The sequence below is a fragment of the Epinephelus lanceolatus genome, chromosome 2, assembly GCF_041903045.1.
Source record: "Epinephelus lanceolatus isolate andai-2023 chromosome 2, ASM4190304v1, whole genome shotgun sequence".
In the NCBI taxonomy this organism is placed as follows: domain Eukaryota; kingdom Metazoa; phylum Chordata; class Actinopteri; order Perciformes; family Serranidae; genus Epinephelus; species Epinephelus lanceolatus.
Genome location: NC_135735.1, coordinates 36261272 through 36282000, shown reverse-complemented (window position 1 = coordinate 36282000; position 20729 = coordinate 36261272). Strand labels below are relative to the sequence as shown.

The 20729-nt window shown below is 40.7% G+C and overlaps 1 protein-coding gene across 1 annotated transcript; it reads left to right on the top strand.

Annotated features, from left to right (window-relative positions):
- The first annotated feature begins 1329 nt into the window (after positions 1-1329).
- Positions 1330-14356, top strand: lpcat2 (lysophosphatidylcholine acyltransferase 2). Its single transcript, XM_033628776.2, has 14 exons — positions 1330-1853; positions 2232-2374; positions 4636-4853; positions 5414-5526; positions 5841-5901; positions 6244-6302; positions 7463-7497; positions 7689-7743; positions 8045-8127; positions 8473-8598; positions 8816-8969; positions 9609-9707; positions 11938-12079; positions 12269-14356. Exons 1-14 carry the CDS (start codon positions 1743-1745, stop codon positions 12445-12447), a joined length of 1578 nt encoding a protein of 525 aa, XP_033484667.1. The 5' UTR covers positions 1330-1742; the 3' UTR covers positions 12448-14356.
- Positions 14357-20729: the final 6373 nt, after the last annotated feature.

Sequence of the window (20729 nt, the reverse complement as noted above, 5' to 3'; positions counted from 1 at the left end):
GGTAAATCTTATTTATTGTATTGCTACAAATATATATATGCATTATATTTTATGAGCTCATCATATGTTTAAATAGAACATTTTATCTTAAGAAGTTAGTATAGCGGGTGGCATGTTGGTGTAGTGGTTAGCACTGTGCCTCACAGCAAGAGGGTTTCTGGTTAGATCCCAGTGGGGATCCCCCTTCTGTGCGGAGCTTGCATGTTTTTACTTTCTCCGAGTACTCTGGCTTCCTCCCACAGTCCAAAGACATGCAGGTTAACTGGTGACTCTAAATTGGCCGTAGATGTGAATGTGAGTGTGAATGGTTGTCTGTCTCTGCCCTGTGATAGTCTGGCAACCTGTCCAGGGTGTACCCTGCCTCTCACCCAATGTCAGTCCCCCACGTCCCTCAAGAGGATAAGCGGTTACAGAAATGAATGAATGAAATGTTAGTATAGCTGTAACGTGTTGTGTAAAAACTACAATATTCCCTATGAGGATATAGTGAAGAAGTATGACGTAGCATAAAATGAAAATACCCATCCAACATTTGTATGTGGGGCCAATGTGGGTGGTTAATAAGATGAAATATGGGCCCTATATGGGACTGTCCAAGGTTTCCATAATGGTGCCATGCCAATTGCCCAAATGGGTGGTTTTACTCAAGTGGGCCCAAGATAAAAAGCCCATTTTGGGCCCATACCCACTTGGTTCCAGGGTAGCCATAGCATAACCCATGTGGGGCCCACTTGGGTAAACCCACCTAGGTGGGTAACTGGCATGGGGCCATTATGCAACCCATGGACAATCCTATATAGGGCCCATTTTTGAGCTCATTTACTAACCATGTGGGGCCCACATACAGATGTTGACTGGGTAGGAAAAAAAGCAGTATAGTAGGGTAAGGTGGATGGGAAGACCCCCATCAGAGTCAGTGTGCTGTAAAATTAAGACATATTTGAATATGAGTTAAGCATGTGCGGGATGATGGTGCATAAACCAACACTATTTAGGGAGAACAAACCGGTAGAGTCCCTGTGCCATTATTAGGGCAAGATGTGGGGGCCCCACCTTACCCTACAGTGGCTTAGGGTACTTGAGTAATACTTTCACCACAGCTAAGCACTATTTCTTATGAGAAAAGGCAGGACTTTTCATTTTGGGGCAGCGCCTAAGAGAATTGTTTATGAAACGGTGCCATCTTGTGGACATTTATGAGAGCTTGTAAACAAATATGTTAATACGTCATATTTTTTTTCCTGAAATCGATGCTCATTCCCTCCTTGTGCATCACCCTTTCGCAGTGTTGGAGATATGTTATGCACAGATTGATAATCTCTATTCCTTGATCAATATTTGCACAAAGCACAGTCGCTGCATGGTTACTGACAACGTTGTGGCTTCTCTGATTTAATCTGAATTGTAATATCTATCAGAAATACGTCAAATGCGATAATTACATGCTGCAAAAAAATCTAAATAAGGGTTCGCAGAATGTAGCAATGAATCCCAGTCCGTCTGCAGGCTTCAAAGGAGTACACTGATCGGACTCGGACCCCGCTGCGACCACGTTGGAGGTGGAGCTTGAAAACGCTCGGCTGTCTGGTTCCGCTGTCGCTGCCGTGGGATCGCGCTCGGCCGTGTGATCGTCTGATACGGGGGGAAATGACAGAGCATGGTCCCCGTTGAGGAAGTGAAATGATAACATAACGGCCGCCTCGACTAAACCATCTGTGTGTTTCTGCCTTCACTGGACTGCAATGCCGCCACAGCGCGTATTCGCCCTGCCGAGGCAACAATCTCTGCTGCTGCCTGCGGTCATCAACCCGTTTGTTCAAGACACCAAACTAACCAAAGCGACCATAATAAAAGTGAGTATGCCGTTTCAGTTCAATGGTCATATACAGGCGAGCTTTTGTAGAATATGGTCACCACTGTTTGCAATACGGCTCACACACACACACACACACACACATATCTGATGTGTGAGATTACATACAAACACACACAGGCTGCTGTGTAGCCAGGGCCTATAATCTTCTCCAACGAAGCTTTGACAAGCGGCTTGTAAAGCACCAACAATGAGCACTGTTGTGTGCTTTTCTAGAAAGCTGTCCAGTGATGTGGATTTCCAGACTCGTGCATATGCCTGCTCTGAGGAATGGCAACAATCAGGGTGTTAACCCTTTCAGCTGTTTTCCCTTTATGGTCTCATTTATGATGTGTGTGTGTGCTCCTTCTCCATGTAGTGTGTCCTCCAGGGAATCTTCCTGGTCCCTATTCGCGCCATCCTTCTGTCCCTGGTTCTCATGGTGACATGGCCAGTAGCTGTTATAATAACCTTCAACCATCCTCTGAAAGGAGCCGTGGAACCAATGACAGGCTGGAGACGGTAACTACAAACACCATCCCACTGCAACACAGCTTCCCAAGGAGCTACCAACGCCCCACAGGAACCAGATCCCTCAAGTCATGGTCCTGTGGAGATCAGGCTCACTTATGAATGTTAAATCACGTTGAAACTGAATAATTGCACAGTACAGCTGCCTTACTGACATCAGTTTAGTTTCCGGCCTAATGTATGCACAGTTACCCCAGCTCTGGTGTCAGAAACACACTTGAACATTGCTTTTTACTTCCTTCTAACAGTGCAGTGTCATGTTAAAATTTTGTGTTTGCATAGCAACTGCATAGGCAAACATTGTCGTCATCATTTTTTCACCAAATAGTCAAATTAGCCAACAGAGAGGGAGTTTGCCACCAACTCTTCTTTTTTGTACGTGAGCCACCTCCCTATTCAGCACATTTAAACATAGCTGTTGGTGAAGCAATGTGCTAAGATTTAAAATCATATACTGTCGGTCACTCTACCAAAATAATGCATTTTACTCGAGCAAGAAGAGGAAGAAGCTGTGCATTTCCTGGGTTCATAAACTGGACAGTAACCAGTGACTGCAGCATATTCTCAAAATAATAGCTCATGACATGACTTGAAGAATGTGCAGCAGCTGGCATTACTGCCGAATCATGCTTTTCTAGATCATATCTGCACCACAAGCATTACTCTTGCTCAGTTCCCCTCAGTTCTCAGACAGGAAAGAGGCAGTGGTATCAGCAGGGCTTAACAGCAGTGCCTGAAAGAGTGATTTATCTCTATATAAATTCAATTAGTATATCCACATAGTATGAATACAGTGTGTTTTAAAGGTTCTGTATATGACATTCTGAGCAGTAATATAGCAGCAAACAGCTATTTGCTATGTAAAGATAATATGGAGTAATGACATCCTGAGCAGAGAATAAAGTCATGCACCCTCTGCGTGCTTCTCTTTTCCTTGTTGTGGTCGATGGCCAGGCCACATGTGAATTTTAGTACAAGAGTCCCATTGGGTGTATTGCACTGGCTAGCAAATCACCTCTACTGTGCACTGTGGTCATAGGTGGGTATGGGTGGTGACCACTGATAATGGCGACGGCATTATTGCAAGTCTGTCTAATGCCCACCCTTTAGTCCCCCCTGTTAGCACTGTTTACTGCTAGCCCCTGGCTCAGCCATGTTGAGAGCCGTGTGCAGTCAATTCCTGCTCAGTTTCTGAATCATAGACATGTGCTGAATGTCGTTTAGAGCTTCTTTATAGTACTGACCATGTCGTAATTCATATATCGACATTAAATGTAAAACATCAAGTGGCTGGGTTGTAATATTTAACCTAACACCAAACAGGGTGTGGCATAAAAAAATGTTCAGCTGTGCAGATAGTGGCAGCTAAATATACACAGTGTGCAGTTCTACAGTTAACAGGAAATTCTTGTGACCTTAGACCAGAGCTTTTTACATAACTATGACCAAACATGGTGGAGGTGACAGAAACAAGAGAGACCCTTATCTTATTTACCTACTAAATGCTTTGCTGTTAACAGGCTCACGGTGGTGAAAGCTCTGTAGGTTAGGTTTTACAATAAAAGGACAGGATGACTAAACAGTCCAATTTCACAATTGTAATTAGTATCTGACAACTTAGATCTACAATAAATGGTGTTTCTGATGTTACCATTAAATAAACTCCAAATGAAAGCCTGCGTCACTCTTTGTTAGCCGTAATGACTTGATTTGCTAATGGTATTTATGGGTGTTGTTGATGGTTTGTGTTTGTGTAGGAAGCTTTCTACCCTCAAATCAGCACTACGTCACTTATAGTTTCCTGCCCCATTGAGCAGGAAGATAAATGCAGCTTAAAATATACATAGGCTTGTATACTGTGGACAAAAGTTTCAAAAGGTTCCATATCCCCATTCGTCATTTTGTCTTCATGTCTCAATCGACAGACTTTGACTTCCTACCCTTTCTAGATTATGAGGAAGGAACTGGCAATGGTAAAACTCTCAGCAAGAAAAATACAAAATGGTGCAACTCTTCCTGTTTCAATAGCTTTTTTGCTTATCCCATTTGTAAAAAAAAAAAAAACATTGACTTTATCCCCCCAGTAGTAATAATCCTGGAGTTGGTACTGATCAACAAAGAAACATTTCAACATGGCTGATCCCATTGTGAAACAAAGCAGTGCCTTCTGATCTACATATTTATTTTTCCATTTAAATTTTCCCCCCATAATCTCCCAAAGTCAGTAATCCAAAACTTTCTGTCATTTCTAGGTTCATGTGTCGGAGAGTGATGGCTGCCCTGGGGAGAGCTTACTACTTCTGCATGGGCTTCAGAGTGGTGGTCAAGGGCAAGCAGGTGGACAGCAGTGAGGCCCCCATCCTGGCTGTGGCCCCCCACTCCTCCTTTTTTGATGGGATCGTGTGCATTGTGGCAGGCCTGCCCTCCACTGTCTCCCGTGTCGAGAACCTGGCTACACCCATCTTTGGCAGTGAGATACTTGTCATTTTGCTTTCCTGTTTCAGTACAGGAAGGGCAGTACGTGTGTGTGAGGGCTTTTTGGTTCTCTCAACTTGTGTGAGTGTGTGTGTGTGTGTGTGTGTGTGTGTGTGTGTGGGTGTAAGTGTAAAAATATACAGAAGTGTGAAACATCAGTGTCATTTAGTCACACCTTCTCTTCAACATGTCGTGTAAAGTTCTTATCTTGTGCTGCTTATCATTCAGTTTTAAAAATCCCCCTGACACAATTAGATATCACAGCTAATATTTACAAATGTGCTTTGCGTAGTAAGACTGTTCTTGGGACTTGATGAATAGTTATCCCAACCATGGTAGTCACACCACAGAGCTTTAATCATTTAATAACTATCCCATACTGGTGATATCATCACTAAGTGGCCATTTAATGAAATGGCTCTGCCCTATTAAGTTAATAAGGCCATGCAATTAACCAAGGCCTGGAAATAATCAGTAAAAAATATGACCAAAATAAAAAAATAGTATCTATTTCTAAGTGTGTTTGTTAACGTGTGTGCTTTGCCCTCTCTGCAGGGTTTGTGCGCTGTCTTCAGCCAGTGTTGGTGTCCAGAAAGGACCCCGACTCCAGGAAGAATACAATCCAGGAGATCGACAGCAGAGCCAAGTCAGGAGGCCACTGGCCACAGGTCTGTCCCAACACCAAAAACCGCTCAAATATTAGCCTGGTATTAGCACTGATTATAGCTACAGAGGAAACTTGGAGCTTGTCAACTGAGGGAAACTCAGGATGTTGGTTTGGTTTCACAGTTTCATTTGTCGGTTTTGGAGGGCAGTGTTGTATAATTATATTTCCTTTTTTAACATCAGAGAAGTAGATCAAGCACATACAATGTTGACTCAAATACAAGTGCCATTATTTCAAAAGAATACTTTGCACGTTGTAAGCAGCAGTAGCATTACGTTGCATACTTAATAAAACTAATGATGCTTTGCCCCTCAGGTTCTGATATTTCCAGAGGGAACATGTACAAATCGCTCATGTCTCATCACTTTCAAACAAGGTAAGGCAGAAAAAGTAACTTTAATGTAATGTAAATGTGAAGTTTTTCCATTATCAGTTCTGTCTGTAGCTTATAGCGCATTAGCTTTTTCACTCAACACATCCAATCCACTGAGCAAGAAGGCCATACAACAGAAGGAACACTTGATGCTACACTGCTCCATTCATTCATTATATGATGTGGTTTGTGCATTGACTTGTTGTCAACTGATACCCACATAACTCTGTTTAAGCTAGGTTGCAGAATAGGGTTGTCAGTTTTGTTTGACACAATTCAGCGTCCATTCCTTCGTAATGAGAAGTCTCCATGATTTCTTTTAAACCATGTGTTCCACGCCTATAGGTGCCTTTATCCCAGGGGTCCCTGTGCAGCCTGTGATTATGAGGTATCCCAACAAACTGGTGAGTGAGTGTGATTGTAAAACAGCATTAAAGAGGACCTATTATGCTTTTCCTTATTTTCTGTCATATATTAAATATATGATATAGATATAGATATATATAATGTTACAATGTCAGATGTTCATATTAGACATGGCCAAAGTTTCAAAGAGTAAGGTAAACATGTAAGTTATCCCTGTGAGCAAAAATCCCAGGCTTCAGACCTGTGTTTAAATGACATAGTATACACTGTTACGTGAAGCTACATGTTAACTAGGGTTGAGCCAATTATTTTTTAGAGTTTCATCTAGGTAAAATGTGTTTGTACATGTGATTAAGGAAAAACCCTATTTGGGTAGCTGTGTTCAATCTCTTACTATTGTTATCCAAATTAATCTTAAACTTAATCCTGCAATTGTTTTGCATTTATTTTTCTAATTAAGTAATAAATATAGCAACTTCTGATCAACCCATATCAATTTCAAGTTTAAAGTAACAACTTCTGCTTAGGTCACACCCACTTCTGGTTTAATCCTGCCCATTTCAAGTATGTTTAGGGGCACATTTGATTTAGTTGGTTGAACAGATAGAGATCATTTTGTACTTGCCCATCCCAAATGCTGAAGTCAGACAAACATGTAATTTTGGTTGCTGATTTTGTTAATTGCCTCAGTCCTGCTGGAACATGCCCAGTTGAATTTAGAAGCTTTTATAGGTGATTTTTCATCACAGAAAGTGTTGCGATACTCTGCTACAGCACAGATACAGAAATCCCAGAGATATTGACCAGTCAGAGCAGACTGGGTGTTTTCTGAGGTCGCCTTAAAAAGACAGGTGCTGAAATGGAGCCTTCTCAGACAGAGGGTGAAGACAGGTGTTCAGCACAGACAGTATTAGGGGGGAAACGTGTTAAAATGTCTCATAGAAACCCAAAATACAAGTATAAACCTGAAAATGAGCATATTTCACCTCACATCTTGAGAGGCAAATTTATAGAGGCCACATTGTACTATACAACTTTGAATAGATACTGTGAGGCAGAGCTAAAGATGTTGTGCAATGGAGAACAGTACGTACATTTGATACTTATAGCAACACAAAAGCTCATCTGTATCACACAACAACATATACAGTGTTAATATTTTACAAAGCTTTATGCATCCCCTCTGTTTTCCCTCCAGGATACAGTGTCTTGGACTTGGCAGGGTTTCAGCTCGTAAGTATGCTTTCTACAGTTTCTCATGTTTCAGCTATAGTATGCTGGTTTGCTGATGGTGATGTCTGCTTGCTCTTCGACGGTCAACACTATTATAACAACACAGCAACATTATTGCCATGTATTGCAACAACTGTTGGCACTGTTGGATCAACATATGTAACTGACTGTCCCGATTGTGGTTTGTGCAGGAGGACACTGCTGCTTTTAACTCTGTGCCAGCTGTATACCACAGTGGAGATAGAGGTAATGGGCGTTCCCCAAGTGTACATCCTCATATAATGGCAAAGATACTTCAAACAGTTTCAGCTTTACTAGTAGTATCAGCACCACTCTCTGCTATCAGATTAAACTAAAGAAAGCTAAGTGTGTAACCTTGATGTACTTTAATATAGTCATTGGATTTCATGCTGTGCTCAGAGTTACTCAACCTAAGCAACAATGTGTTTTCTGCACTGAAGGATTTGGCTTCAATGTAGAGGATTAGGCATTTTCTCTCTGCTTGACCTTTACTTTTTACCTTTTTCATCTGTTTTCCGTTTTTCAGTTCCTGCCGACACATATCCCCACAGAGGAGGAGAAGAAAAGCCCTCCTCTGTTTGCCAACAAAGTGCGAGAAACTATGGCTCAGTAAGTAGTAATTGGCCTTCAACAGACATTCCACTGTGTATTGCTCAAGCACACAGTACAACAAAGTGCAACAGAAAAGCAAGAGTACATGCTTCTACAAGTAATGAACACAGTGTTAAACACATAAAGTGCCTGTGAGTTGATGAGGCAATTGTGTTGGAAAAGGCATGAGTTGTGGATAGTATGCAGTTTAACGGCCACAACATTATAACTACATTAGTGTATGATGAGTTCGTTTACTGTCTGATCTTTTTATATCTTCCTGCTGGCCTGCTTTGTCCAGCTCTTTACAAGCATCATGAGCATTTGAGCTAACTGCTGTCTGCACAAACTTTCTGCTTTCAGAGCTTTGGGAGTTCCAGTGACAGACCACACATATGAAGACTGCCGCCTGATGATCTCAGCTGGTGAGCTAACGCTGCCCATGGAGGCCGGCCTGGTTGAGTTCACCAAAATTAGCCGTAAACTCAAGTAAGAACATCTTGTTTAAGTGCACTGTTGAGATCACAGGGCAGGGACAATAACAGTGACAAATATGGCTTAAGAGTTTTTTTTGTTATGGGTAAAATTGTTTAACACATCTGGCAAAATATCTGCAAGTTAATGACCTATGTAGCTCGAGAACAATTATGCAAAATGCAAGAGTATGACACACACACAACCTCCTTCTTGTTCCCTGCTCCCTCAGTCTGAAGTGGGACAATGTGAAGAAGGAGCTGGAGGGTTTTGCAGCCATGGCCACCTCTTGTAAAGGAGGACGGATCACCATCGAGGAGTTTGCCAGATTCCTAAAGCTACCTGTCAACCCAGCCCTCCAGGAGCTGTTTGGACTGTTTGACAGGGTGAGAGACATGTACATCAGATATTAAGTTTTTCTGTACCTAGAGCAACTTTTTTGGATACTGAAGTTCCTTTTGTTGACACACAGCCAGCGTGTTGGAATTCGTCTTTGTACAGTAAAATTGGCCCTGACACAGCCTGCACGAAACACACCATTAATATAACAATTGACAACATAATGTGCAACAATTTTAATATCCAGTTTACAGAATTGCGCACCTATTACATCACTGCATATAATGTGTAGCGATGACAGTAAAATTAAGAGGACATCAAGGAGTGGGTTGAGGATTTATACAGCCTAGAGGAGGAAACTATGATCAAAGTAGTTTGGCCTCCGTCCTGGTATGTCTACCAGCGGTTTGAGTTGGAAGCATAAAAACAGCTTCTAACATCCAGTTCAAGTGTCTTTTTCCTTCAGAAAATCCATGCCTCATAATTTTCCAGTAATAGAGATTTGTTGAATAATAGAAATCACTTATGCTATTATACCTACATATTACCCTTCACCATTCAAAACTGTTGATGCTAGACTGAAGTCTGTATTTCTCGATCATAAAGTATAAAGCACTATTCATCATAACAATCTGTGCATTTACTGACTCAAGTATTTTCATTGCTCTCCCTTTGACCCTGTCTAGAATGGAGATGGCACCATAGACTTCAGAGAGTATGTCATCGGCGTGACCATCTTATGTCGACCAGCTAACACTGAGGATGTTCTTCGAATGGCTTTCCAGGTACGACAGAAATTTTCTGCTTCTGCTCGGGCCTGAAGAACAAGCAGTGCTAGGTCACCCAAAGAAGTACCCTTTTTAGGACTGCTTTGTATGCTTAAAAAAAAGCCCAGATTCTTCAAGATGACTAATCAACATAGTATAGCAGTGACGGAAATATAACACCCGGGTAGACGCACAAATTTTTTACCCTTTTCCGGTGCGATGCAGTGATGCACTGCCACAGATTTTATCCATCTCTATGCAAACAGTGCTCTGAAATCTTTGGCACAACGCCTGAAAGAGACACTGAATAAGTAACAGATGTAAAAAAGAAGTAGCCACTCTAACATTTTACTGGCCTCCAGGCTGGCTTCTACTAGGATGTAAATCACTAGTTTGATCTCAATATGATATTATATCACTTCTTTGGACAATCATTCGATATTTACCAATATCACAATGTCTGCCACAATACAGTTTCTATTGGATTCAATTCAGAGGCCTTGTCAATATGAGTCAATATCATATGCCCATTTAACACAGTCTGTTACAGAAGAAGCTGTCACCCCTTTTTTTGCTCTTTGCCATAAAAGACAACAACACATAAATAACTGTAAGCAGCTGTATCTAGTTAAGTTCAGTAAAGTTTACTTTAAATTCACTCCACTAACACAGAAGACAGCACATGAGATAAGTTAGCCTTCAGGGCTTTCTGATGAAAGCCCTTTCTGGAAGAAATCATTTTGTTATAATCCAAACCATAATGTTTTTCCTGCAATTTCAGGGCTGTCTGGCTTGAAGGTCTGAAGGCAAACTTCTCCCAACAGCCATAAAACATGGAAGTATAAAATTTGACTCAATAATAACTACTAAGGCTCAGAGACAAAACAGTATTTTTGCTAGACACCCATTATTAGCTTAAGAACGTATACTTTGCCCAAATTAACCTAGGGGCTAGTAGACTTTTCCTCTACTCATAGCTAAACAAATTACACGTGTAGCCTAATTTATACTTTTCTTACTCATGGCTGGTTACTCTATTTTTTCTGTGTAAATTTGCTTAAACAAATCAGCTAATGTTGCTATGTTGCTACAAGAAGTTAGCGGCCAGCAAGGCACGCATTGTGCCATTGTTTACATATGGCATGTGCTCTGTCTGTTGACCCGTATTTTCTCGGAAATCCAGAATATTTCCACACTGCTGATTTATTCCCAACTAAACAACATTCTCCTCATCCTCTTTTTCTTGGCTGCTTGCCATTTTTCTGCCTGGCGCTGTTTGACAATGACATAGAATTCAAAATCAAGGCATACCCTAAAGATTATGATGTGAATCGATGTCACTTTGCATTGATGATACTGGATCGTCGATCATTGAATCGATATATTGATCAAGATCAATGGATCGTTACACCCATAGCTTCTACTGTTTACTAACCCTGTTTTCTGGAGCGTTTGTGACAGTGAACGTGACACATTAGAAAAAAAGAAAGGCATACTCGTGTACTGCAGAGCCCTGTGCACGGCTCTGGTCTACTGGCAATGGGAAGGAGCCTATCCCCAATTTTTAGTGGGTTTTCCCACGTTTAAAAAAACCCTGCATATATGCGCATTGCACTAATTTGGGTGGAAAATGGGTACGACTGAAATGTTCCACACTGATCATGTTAATTCGAATTGTATCGTTCCAAACTTAAGTCACTGTACCATGTAAAGCAGACCTCTTGGAGATGCTGTAACTAGAACCCCTGACAAATTATGCGTGCATAGCTACAGCATATAATGCTTACTTTTTATACTAAATATAAAAAGTCAACATTTAATGTACAGTAAAAATAAGCAGAATACAAAAGAAGTATTAAATCTGAGCTAAATCACCCAGCCCTGCCTTTAGTTGACATTAGAGCACAGCAGAAGCCCTACTGCAGGAAGACACAGAGGCAGCATTCAGAGGGGCTTGGATAATGTCAGGTTAACAATGTGTGTCTGTTGTGGAGAGCGTGGAGTCACTTTGCTGGCCATAAGGTCAAATGTGGTTTTGAACAAACAGTTCAAGGGTTTATGTAATGTGAAGTGAAAAGTTATTTTTGTCCAACTAATTTAGCAAAAATAAGTTTCCCCAGTTTTATGTAAGTTTTTCCTAACCCACCTACCTGTTTCCATACTTTAAATAGCCTTTATTTTTCTAAAACATGCATACATTTTCAAGTGAAAAACATTTCTCTCTGTTTCTGTCCTCTCTCTCATGCAGTTGTTTGATACAGATGAGGATGAGAAAATCACCCGAGAGGAGTTTACTGCTCTGTTGCGCTCTGCTCTGGGTGTGTCCGATCTAAACATGACCAAGCTCTTCAAGGAGATTGATGCTGACGGCTCTGGTTTCATCACCTTCAGTGAGTTGACTCCAATGCCAAGCTACATTTTGGTCTTCTAACCTCTGTTTGCATTTCCACCAGGATATTCTGGAACAGGAATATGTGCAGGAAATATGTACAGTATTTTTTAGCATTACTATTTAAACGTCCTTTTATTCTGAGCTACACTGTATCCTAATGCTTTTTTCTGTGCCTGTGATTCTTCAGGTGAATTTCAGAGCTTTGCCTCGACCCACCCAGAGTATGCCAAGCTCTTCACCACCTATCTGGAGCTTCAGAGATACCAGGCAATTCAGGAGGCGAGTCCAGGTGACCTGGAATTGTCCTGTCAGACCAGTTCGGCAGAAAAACAGGAAGACAGCACCTCTGACAAAAAAGATGACTGACCGTGAGCTCTGCTTGACTGCACTGAGACAGAACACTGTATCCACTGCACTGAGAAGAAAAAAAGCAAGAGTCATCCACTCCAACGACTTCTAGCAAATTCAAGTCATTTGCCACAGCAGAGCCATAGTATAAGTCATGTGCTTGCCTTTTTTTAGATGGTTTTAGAGTGCTTCTATCTTCAATTTTAGTGCCTTATAGAGATTTCAAAGAACCACATCCCCAAGTCACTGCACAAGAAATGTCTCATTAGAGACTCTTTTATCCCTAAAGTTTTGTGTGAGCGTGTGTTTTGGTTATGTATTCATCAGGAAAAAAATGAAAAGCTAGTCATAGGATGAAAATATGTCACTCATCAGTGTTTAACATTTCTAAACCCTGCAATCTTTAGAGTTTTAATGTTAGTGCCAGTGTTTTATGCTATATTTAAACTGCCTCACCATGTTTTTGTCTTGGATACATCATTCTCAGTAGCCTGAGCTTAGCCCCGCTTGGACTTAGATGAACATAGCGTTGTGTACCCCCTCCTTTGTCTTTGTGATCCTCTGTAAATGAGTGGAAAAAAATGCCAAACCAACACCTTTTTAAATATAAGCAAAGAGTCCTCGTGCTTCTGTGTTGCAGTATAATTAGTGTACAGTAAGCTTTATTAAGATCTTTCCAACCTGGCAACCCGCAGATGTTCTGTATTAAAGCTATGTCTACGAAGAGCATACATGCTGCGCATTACACTTTTTCCAGTGCTCAGGGACACAGACCTTGTAAGATGGCTGTATAATTAGCCAGAGGTTTGCTTTGCATGTTTATCTATTTGCATTTCTACTGAAGACTGTTGTTGCTGAGACAGCAGCATGTCTGCGCGGCTTTAAGTTTACTAAAGCAAATGAACCACTGAAAATAGGGCAATTTGTGAGCAAAAAGGCAACAGTGCTTCTTCACATCAGTATATCCCAGCGGGGTATGCTTTCAGATTAACTAGCAGCACTGTTATTTATTTAGCGAGGTGCATTGCAATTATGTGATTTTTTTTTCTTTTCTTTTTTTTGTTAACACTGCAAAGTTTGCTTTTTAAAATAAAACAAGAATAAGATTTTAATCTTGCCTGCATTTTTATATTCATCACTGAGGGAACCTGTAATGACTTCTGTTGTTTATAATGAGGCATGGGTGCAATGAAGGGGGCTACAGCGGCACCTCTGGTTCTCCAAGCCACCACCAGGTGCCAGTAGTTACCTACTACAATTCAATTGTGTGCAAGTTGGTTTTTGCTCTGCTTGTGAGTACCACTCTGAGTTTTAAATGTTTTGTCATCTTTGGTCTGTCCTTTAAATTAATGGTAGAGCTAGACAACCATGATGTTTAAGTTAGTATCAGATTTATGGTGCACAAGTGTGTGTGCAAATGTCACATTTAATCACGGGGCACCGAAACGGAAGATAACGCATGATATGAATGAGTTCTTTGAGTTTCAGCCTAGCAGAAAGTAAAATCTAGAACATAAACATTTCAATGGATTTATCATGTTTTTGTTTAATGCAGCAATATCTTAAAGAAAACAACGTTACTGTGACTTATGTGCTATAATCACTCAGTTTGTCTGCATTATATTTCTTCATTGGCCTCTCTGTGACCCAACCTGTATTCATTGTGAGGTGGGAAGAAGTCTTAATCATGAACAGATGCAGTGTGTATGTGCTAATGGAACATTTTATCATTGAAGAAACACCAGAATGGACACACTGTATGAGATTTGGAGAACAATGTACTGAAACGTGTTGGTGAAGACCATGTGAAAGTTTGGTTTTGTTATACTGCATGTGCGTGTCTATTCTGTCAGTACAATTTCTCAGACAGAGAATCTGTATCAATCACATGTAAACTGATGTACAGACAATAAACATTTTCATCAAATAGTCCCTTTATTTAGTCAAAGCATTACTTTAAAATGCTAAGACCATGAATCTATTTTGGCACAACCGCATATTAAAGCTCAACGGCTGTCGGGAGAAAAGTTCATCTGTCTGTGTCTATGAATGATGGCAAACGGGTCGCTTCATTAAAAGCCCGCTGTTAGACAAATTGTGATTACCAGCTGTGATTTCCACCTTCAATTTGTTTTAACCTTTTCAAACGTACAGAGGCTCATTTCATTTTAATCAAAATTGATGAGATGGCATGGAATCAATTAAATGACATTGTTGCCGCGCTTACAACAGTGTGACTCCTTCCCTACACACAGCTCCCCGCTTTACTCTATGTCCCACCCCCCCACCTCCCGCTCCCCTCCGTCCTCCCGCTTTCCTCTGCATGTGCTGTTGTATATTGCTGTATCCATTTCAGCCCTGCCCGGGGGGTGATCCTGTCGCAGTAGATTGTGGGAGATATGTGTTGGTAATTTGATTTGGTCTCTTCAGGACCTGAGTGAGTGAGCAGCCTCTGTTTGTGGACACAAGCTGGACACAGGCCTCGTACGGATGGAAGGACTCACTGTGCCAGGCTGGAAGGAAAGGTCAGAACCGACAGGCCTCGTTGTTAAATTGATGCAACGCTACTGTGTGCCTCAATTGAACTAGGTAGCCTGGCTTTCTCAGCCCAAATGAGAATGAGTCCCGGCTGAGTTCCACTCTGCAAGTTCTGATCCAGTCAACCATTTATTTCAAAAACTTTAAGAGTGTTTTACACGGTGTACAGTGTTGGTGGCTTTGACTTATAGAGGGTAAAACATGTACGTATTGTGGCTTGTTAATACATTCTAACCACAAACTTCCAGGACTGAAAAATGAAGCCAACAATGAAGTGCCAAAAACGACTGTTCCTTGAATGACCACTTGAGGCAGGCTCCAGAAGCAGGCTAATCCTCATAGACCCCCATGTTAAAATGCCTGACTTTATGCAACTCATTCGTTAACATTTTACTAAGGCTATAAGCTACACATATTTAAGGGCAGGGCCGCTTGAGTGACAGGCTGTGTGTGAGGCGTCGTGGCATCTATGAGTCACATCCACCCCTCACTTCTTCACAGCATCACTGTCACTTCTGGCTCAAATAAACAACATTATTTTGTACAGTCTATGGTATGAACAAATTTTTGTACATTTCTTTGAATACAGAATATGCAGACTTTACTCAAAATGTAGTTTTACCTACATGACTACAATACAGCAGACTGATTCACTGTCAGCGGGATAATTCAAGAGACAATAACAAGAAAAAAAGAACAGTGAAAAGGGATTGAGCCTTGTTAGCACAAGGACGTTTTAGAAGCGTTACATAAGAGGAAAGAAATCAGAGGATAAATCAAAGTAATTTTGGCTTTATGTTCCGCAAGCCTTCCTGCTTATAACAACAGGATACCTGTCCTGGGTGTGTACGTACACTCGCGTGACCCCTCCTTTGTCCTGCATGACATACATGAATGTATAGCTTCAACATTGTCCACAAGAACTACTGAGTGCGTTCTGTAAGGACAAGGAAATCAAGTATAGTTAAAGAGATTCTCTCCTGTTCCTCACACGACTGACACAATGGGCCTAATTCACTAATGTGTACAGAAATGTTCTGACTATGCACACAAAAGAAGTGTACATACAAAATGACCGTCAGGTTCATGACATGTATGCACTGACAAATTTTGTTGTTACTAGCGTGCATTTAAGCGAGTCAGAATCATTCTAAATTGACAGGCCAATGCCAGCTATTGGCAATCAGTGTAGTGCCACACCTCCATATCTTGATATAAGGAAAGTAGGTGTATTATGGAGCAAGCGGTGATGTTATTATGCACATATTAGTAAATGTCTAGGCATGCGGAAACAGCTGATAAACCATTCACCATTCTCTTTAAACATGTTATGTTGGTCTCTGAAGATGCGCGCTCTCTCTTGAAGGCACGGACTGACACCAGAAAGGCACGATAGGCAATCTGCTTGGAGCTAAATCAGAATCTTTTATATATATCCTGTACATAAGCATTAGAAAATCAACACTGATTTTAATACTGTTGTCCATTAATACTGTTGTCCATTAAAGCCCTTTTTTATGACTGTGGTTTTTAATAAGCTAGGTATTTAGTTAAAAGGTGTGTGTTGACATTTTCTAGAGCAGCCAGGCCTTCATTGTGTGCGTGCACATGGTGAACATGAGGCAGTTCTGATTTTCTATGCAAAAATTCAGGTAAGATTTGTGCTAAAAATATTTATACGTATGGTATAAACACAGATTTGCGCACACTGTGAATGAGGCCCAATGTGTTGATAGGTAATGAATAAACATCTGATGCTTACACAGAAATATTCAAATCCAAGATACCTTGTTCTTCATGGATGTATCAGTCATCCAATGAAAATCGTTCTAGATGTCTTGCAAGTCATTTCATTACCATTTATCTTTAATTTAGCATGAGACACTGGTACTGGGTATTATGGCAAACTTTGGGGTGTCCAGTAATTTATGATAGAAATATCTAAATTTGAACAATGCTCGGCAGCACGACATACCTTTAAAAATATGAAACCCATTGCTTTATTCACTCATACCTGACTTCTGTTAGGTACACAGTGCAAAGGTTCATTGAACTCTGATAGGTGTTAGCTTCTATAGATGCTGGCACAATGTTGATATCTACACAACTTGATGTGAGTCACGCACTTACAAACACACGCCTACACAGCGCACACACACATCTCGTACCACCTTTGGCTCCTGCAGTCTTAAGCCTGGCAAGCTGTCTCCTCTCAGCCCTTCAGGGAGTTCCTCCAAACCTCATTGTTAGGTTTCCTTATCACACCAGATGACACCTTGTTGACTTTTTCTCTCCTATTATTCTCTCAGGAAAGTGATTGTTCCTCATTTCCTTTGTGATGGTTTATAGGAACAGTTAAGGTCCTAGTGAGGGCAAGGTTTGGGGAGCCGTATGAAACATCGGCGGCCCACTGCTGCTATCTGCAGCAATATCTGCAGTCCAGGTTTGTTTTCATGCTCAATGTTTTGGGTTTTTCCACATCTCTGTGTTTGATTCTTTTCCAGATGATTTTTGGATGATGGGCAACAATTTTTTCCTGTATAATTTTTCAAGGATGGGTCAGCATGAGGTTGTGGAAAATACATTTGTCTCTTACTTGTCAGCGAGACTTACCAAATACGGTGTAGAAGTGTTTAGATGTTCCAAACAAACTCAAACTCATCCCTCTCCACTCTGAGAGACAAGGAAAACATATTCAATCACTGTTACCAGTGTTTCTCTTTGTCTTTCTAGGAGCTAAGTGACAGAAAGTGTGATGTGTTACAGTGTTTATGACAGTGCAACAATATGTCTTACGTAACAATTGTATAGGAGAAAATTAGAAATGTCAGTATGAAAATTAAAAATGCGTCTCTTATAGAAGATGTACATTTAGTCTGAATCTTACTGTTAGACTTGTCAATCAATCACAGCTTTTCCCTCCTTTTTTCCAAGCACTCTTACACTTGGAACAGCAATAATGCCATCCTCCTGCTGTCAAGCCTCCCTTTTTGTGCCCCGTAATTACTACCCACAATTCAAACTCAACATGCGTTTGCCCCCTATTGAGTAATTCATTCACCGGTGGCGTGGAGACTGAATGGATATGACCTGCTGAAAGATAAAACTCTTTGATACATAGATGAAGGAGACTACAAAACTGATTATTTAAAGCATTTTGAGGACAATGGCGCCACATTCTCACAGATATATTCTGGAGTGTAGGTGTTGGCTGAAGCATGACATGAAGTGCTGCTAAGGAACTTGGTTTACTGGCCTGTGCCTTGTGTCGGCAACATTTCCCAGATGTTCTGCTAAGAAATGTTGCTCTCTTTGACTGGACAGCTGACTTAAACTGCTATTTCTTCTCACCAAATGTATATATAGCGTGTGGGGAATGAGACTTAACATTGCTGAGGTACTTAAATCTTTGCAGATACTTGTAAAGCCCAGAGAGAGAGGCTTAATGACACTCCTCCTTTTGTGAGGCCCGGAGAGGTTTAAACCAAAGACAGTTTTAATGGGGTGCAGAACAAAACAAACCCCACTCAATGCTAATACCATGACCTGATTACCATGTTGTAATGACCTGGTACTTTAAGTCGATGGAATGACAAAACAAGCAATGCCCCTTTTTGTGAGAAGAAAAAAGTCCATATATCAATGAGTACTTTCCAAACTCTAGAATCCTGACTCACACAGCACAACCTGGAAAGTCTTTGTTAAGTTGTGTCATAAAAGATCTAATAAATGGTCATTCTGAGTCATTTTTATTTGTACTATGGCTCAAGACGCCTTTTATGATGTAGGGATGACAATAATGGCAGAGTTAGTAAGCACTACTTGAGTGAAACTGCAGGGTCATCTAAACAGTCCCTAGAATAAATGTTGGCATTGTACATTTTTGCAAACCACGGATATGAAACATTTGTACATTATCATGTAGAAACTTTAACTTTCTTTACATTTCAGTACCACTTAGTTATGTTTGGATAAGATCATGTTTTGGCTTAAAATACCTGCTTTTGGTGGCACAATCACAGCTTGAAATGCTGCTGATGTCTCGCTAAGAAACAGCCAGTTTCGTTTTGTTGGTTTGTAGTAGTTTGCTGCTTGGTAGCTGTCAATCCTAGATGTCATGTCATCTAGCATTCCCTCCACCTCCCAGTGAGAGAGTCGGCTCATATACGTGTAATCAGAACTACATCACTTTAAAAATGCTGATATGATAGATATGAAACATGCAATTTTAACGTATCTGTGTTTTGCAGAGATATACAACATTCTCTTCTGGTGACTGGGCTCAGAGAAGGTGGGTGAAAGGTCATGATGGTGTGTGTGTATACGTGTGTGAGGGGGAATAAAGTTTATTAGGTAATATAAAGAAGTAGCAATGCATGTTTGCACAAGTACTGTAAGTGCAGAGGCATTGAAATAAAAAGGAACAGAAGTAAAGGGCTTTGCTGTGACCCTAACCAATTGCTGGGGTTAAATCCAGAGGGTCGTACTGTGACTGCTGAGCGGCTGTGTCTTGTTTCATTAGCGTCTCATCCTCGGGTCAACATGGGAGAGCCTGAACTTTAAGAAGAGAAGGCAGGTTTAAAGAACTGTATGCAGCCAGAAGCTGGAATCTGGTATGACCGAGGTAACAGGTGACGGATGATATCATTTTGCCTTTAGCAGTGCTGTACACCTCTATGGGAGCAGCACCACTGTGAGTTCAGGTCCTACTTATTGTCTCAATATGCACCTGCTTTACGTCTTTAAATCATTTCTGAGGGACAGTTTCCATCAAACCATGTTACTGCTCATTGCTTGCGAAATCCTTAATTTTAAGAAACGCAGTCACTGCTTGTACAACCTCACACTATTACACATACAGAAATACACTCTCATTATACACTCTCATGACGTTAACACAAAACATTTTGTAATTCTTGGCTAGAGATATCTGACAACACAAGACAAAGTGCAAAAGAATAGAACTATTTCAGGACAAAAAAAAACAGTAATAACACATTACCGTTCCTTGTTACCTGGTCCTTTGCTTTACCATCACTGCAGTTATTCAATCTTCACAAACAAAACGCCCAAAACCAGCCCTATTAGAGTTTTGTAAAACAAGCACTGGAGAGCAAAGAGGACATTCATTGACTTTAATGGGATGAACTGATCAACCATATCTAATAAAAATCATTGCCCCTGGCTAAAGCTGCTGTAGAATTGAATTACACATGGAACACAATGCTTTCATGGCTTCTTAGAAAACTGTAATTCAATCTGTTTAGTACAGAGAAGAAACAGATAAAGTCCAAATTAAAACATTAAAAAAAGTTTTGTTGCATGTGAAATTCAGGCACTACTGTGTAGCTGAATATAAAGTGTTCTTAGGGCTCTTAAAAATCTTGAATACAAGCATTAATGTGAAAAGCAAAGACATAATCTGGTCCTTTTATCTTGCTTTTGCCATGGACAACTCTTTATCAAATAAATTCAGCTTATAAAGTTCACATTAAGGTTTTCTAAACAGAGTATCTGATTTATAAAAACGGTAAGGAGTCACATTATGTTCCACTTGGATTAATGTTAAAACCACTGTGCTACCGACTGATTAATGCACCGGCAAGTCAGAAGTTTATGGGAACTCGGGCTCTGAAAAGAAAGCGATCATGCTAAGTCCACATCAAGCTGGAGAGAAAGTGTTCAATTATAAAATATCACGTGGAGGAGAGAGAGGAAAACCGATTTAAAAGCTCGCATTTTATATTGTCTCCGCTGGATCC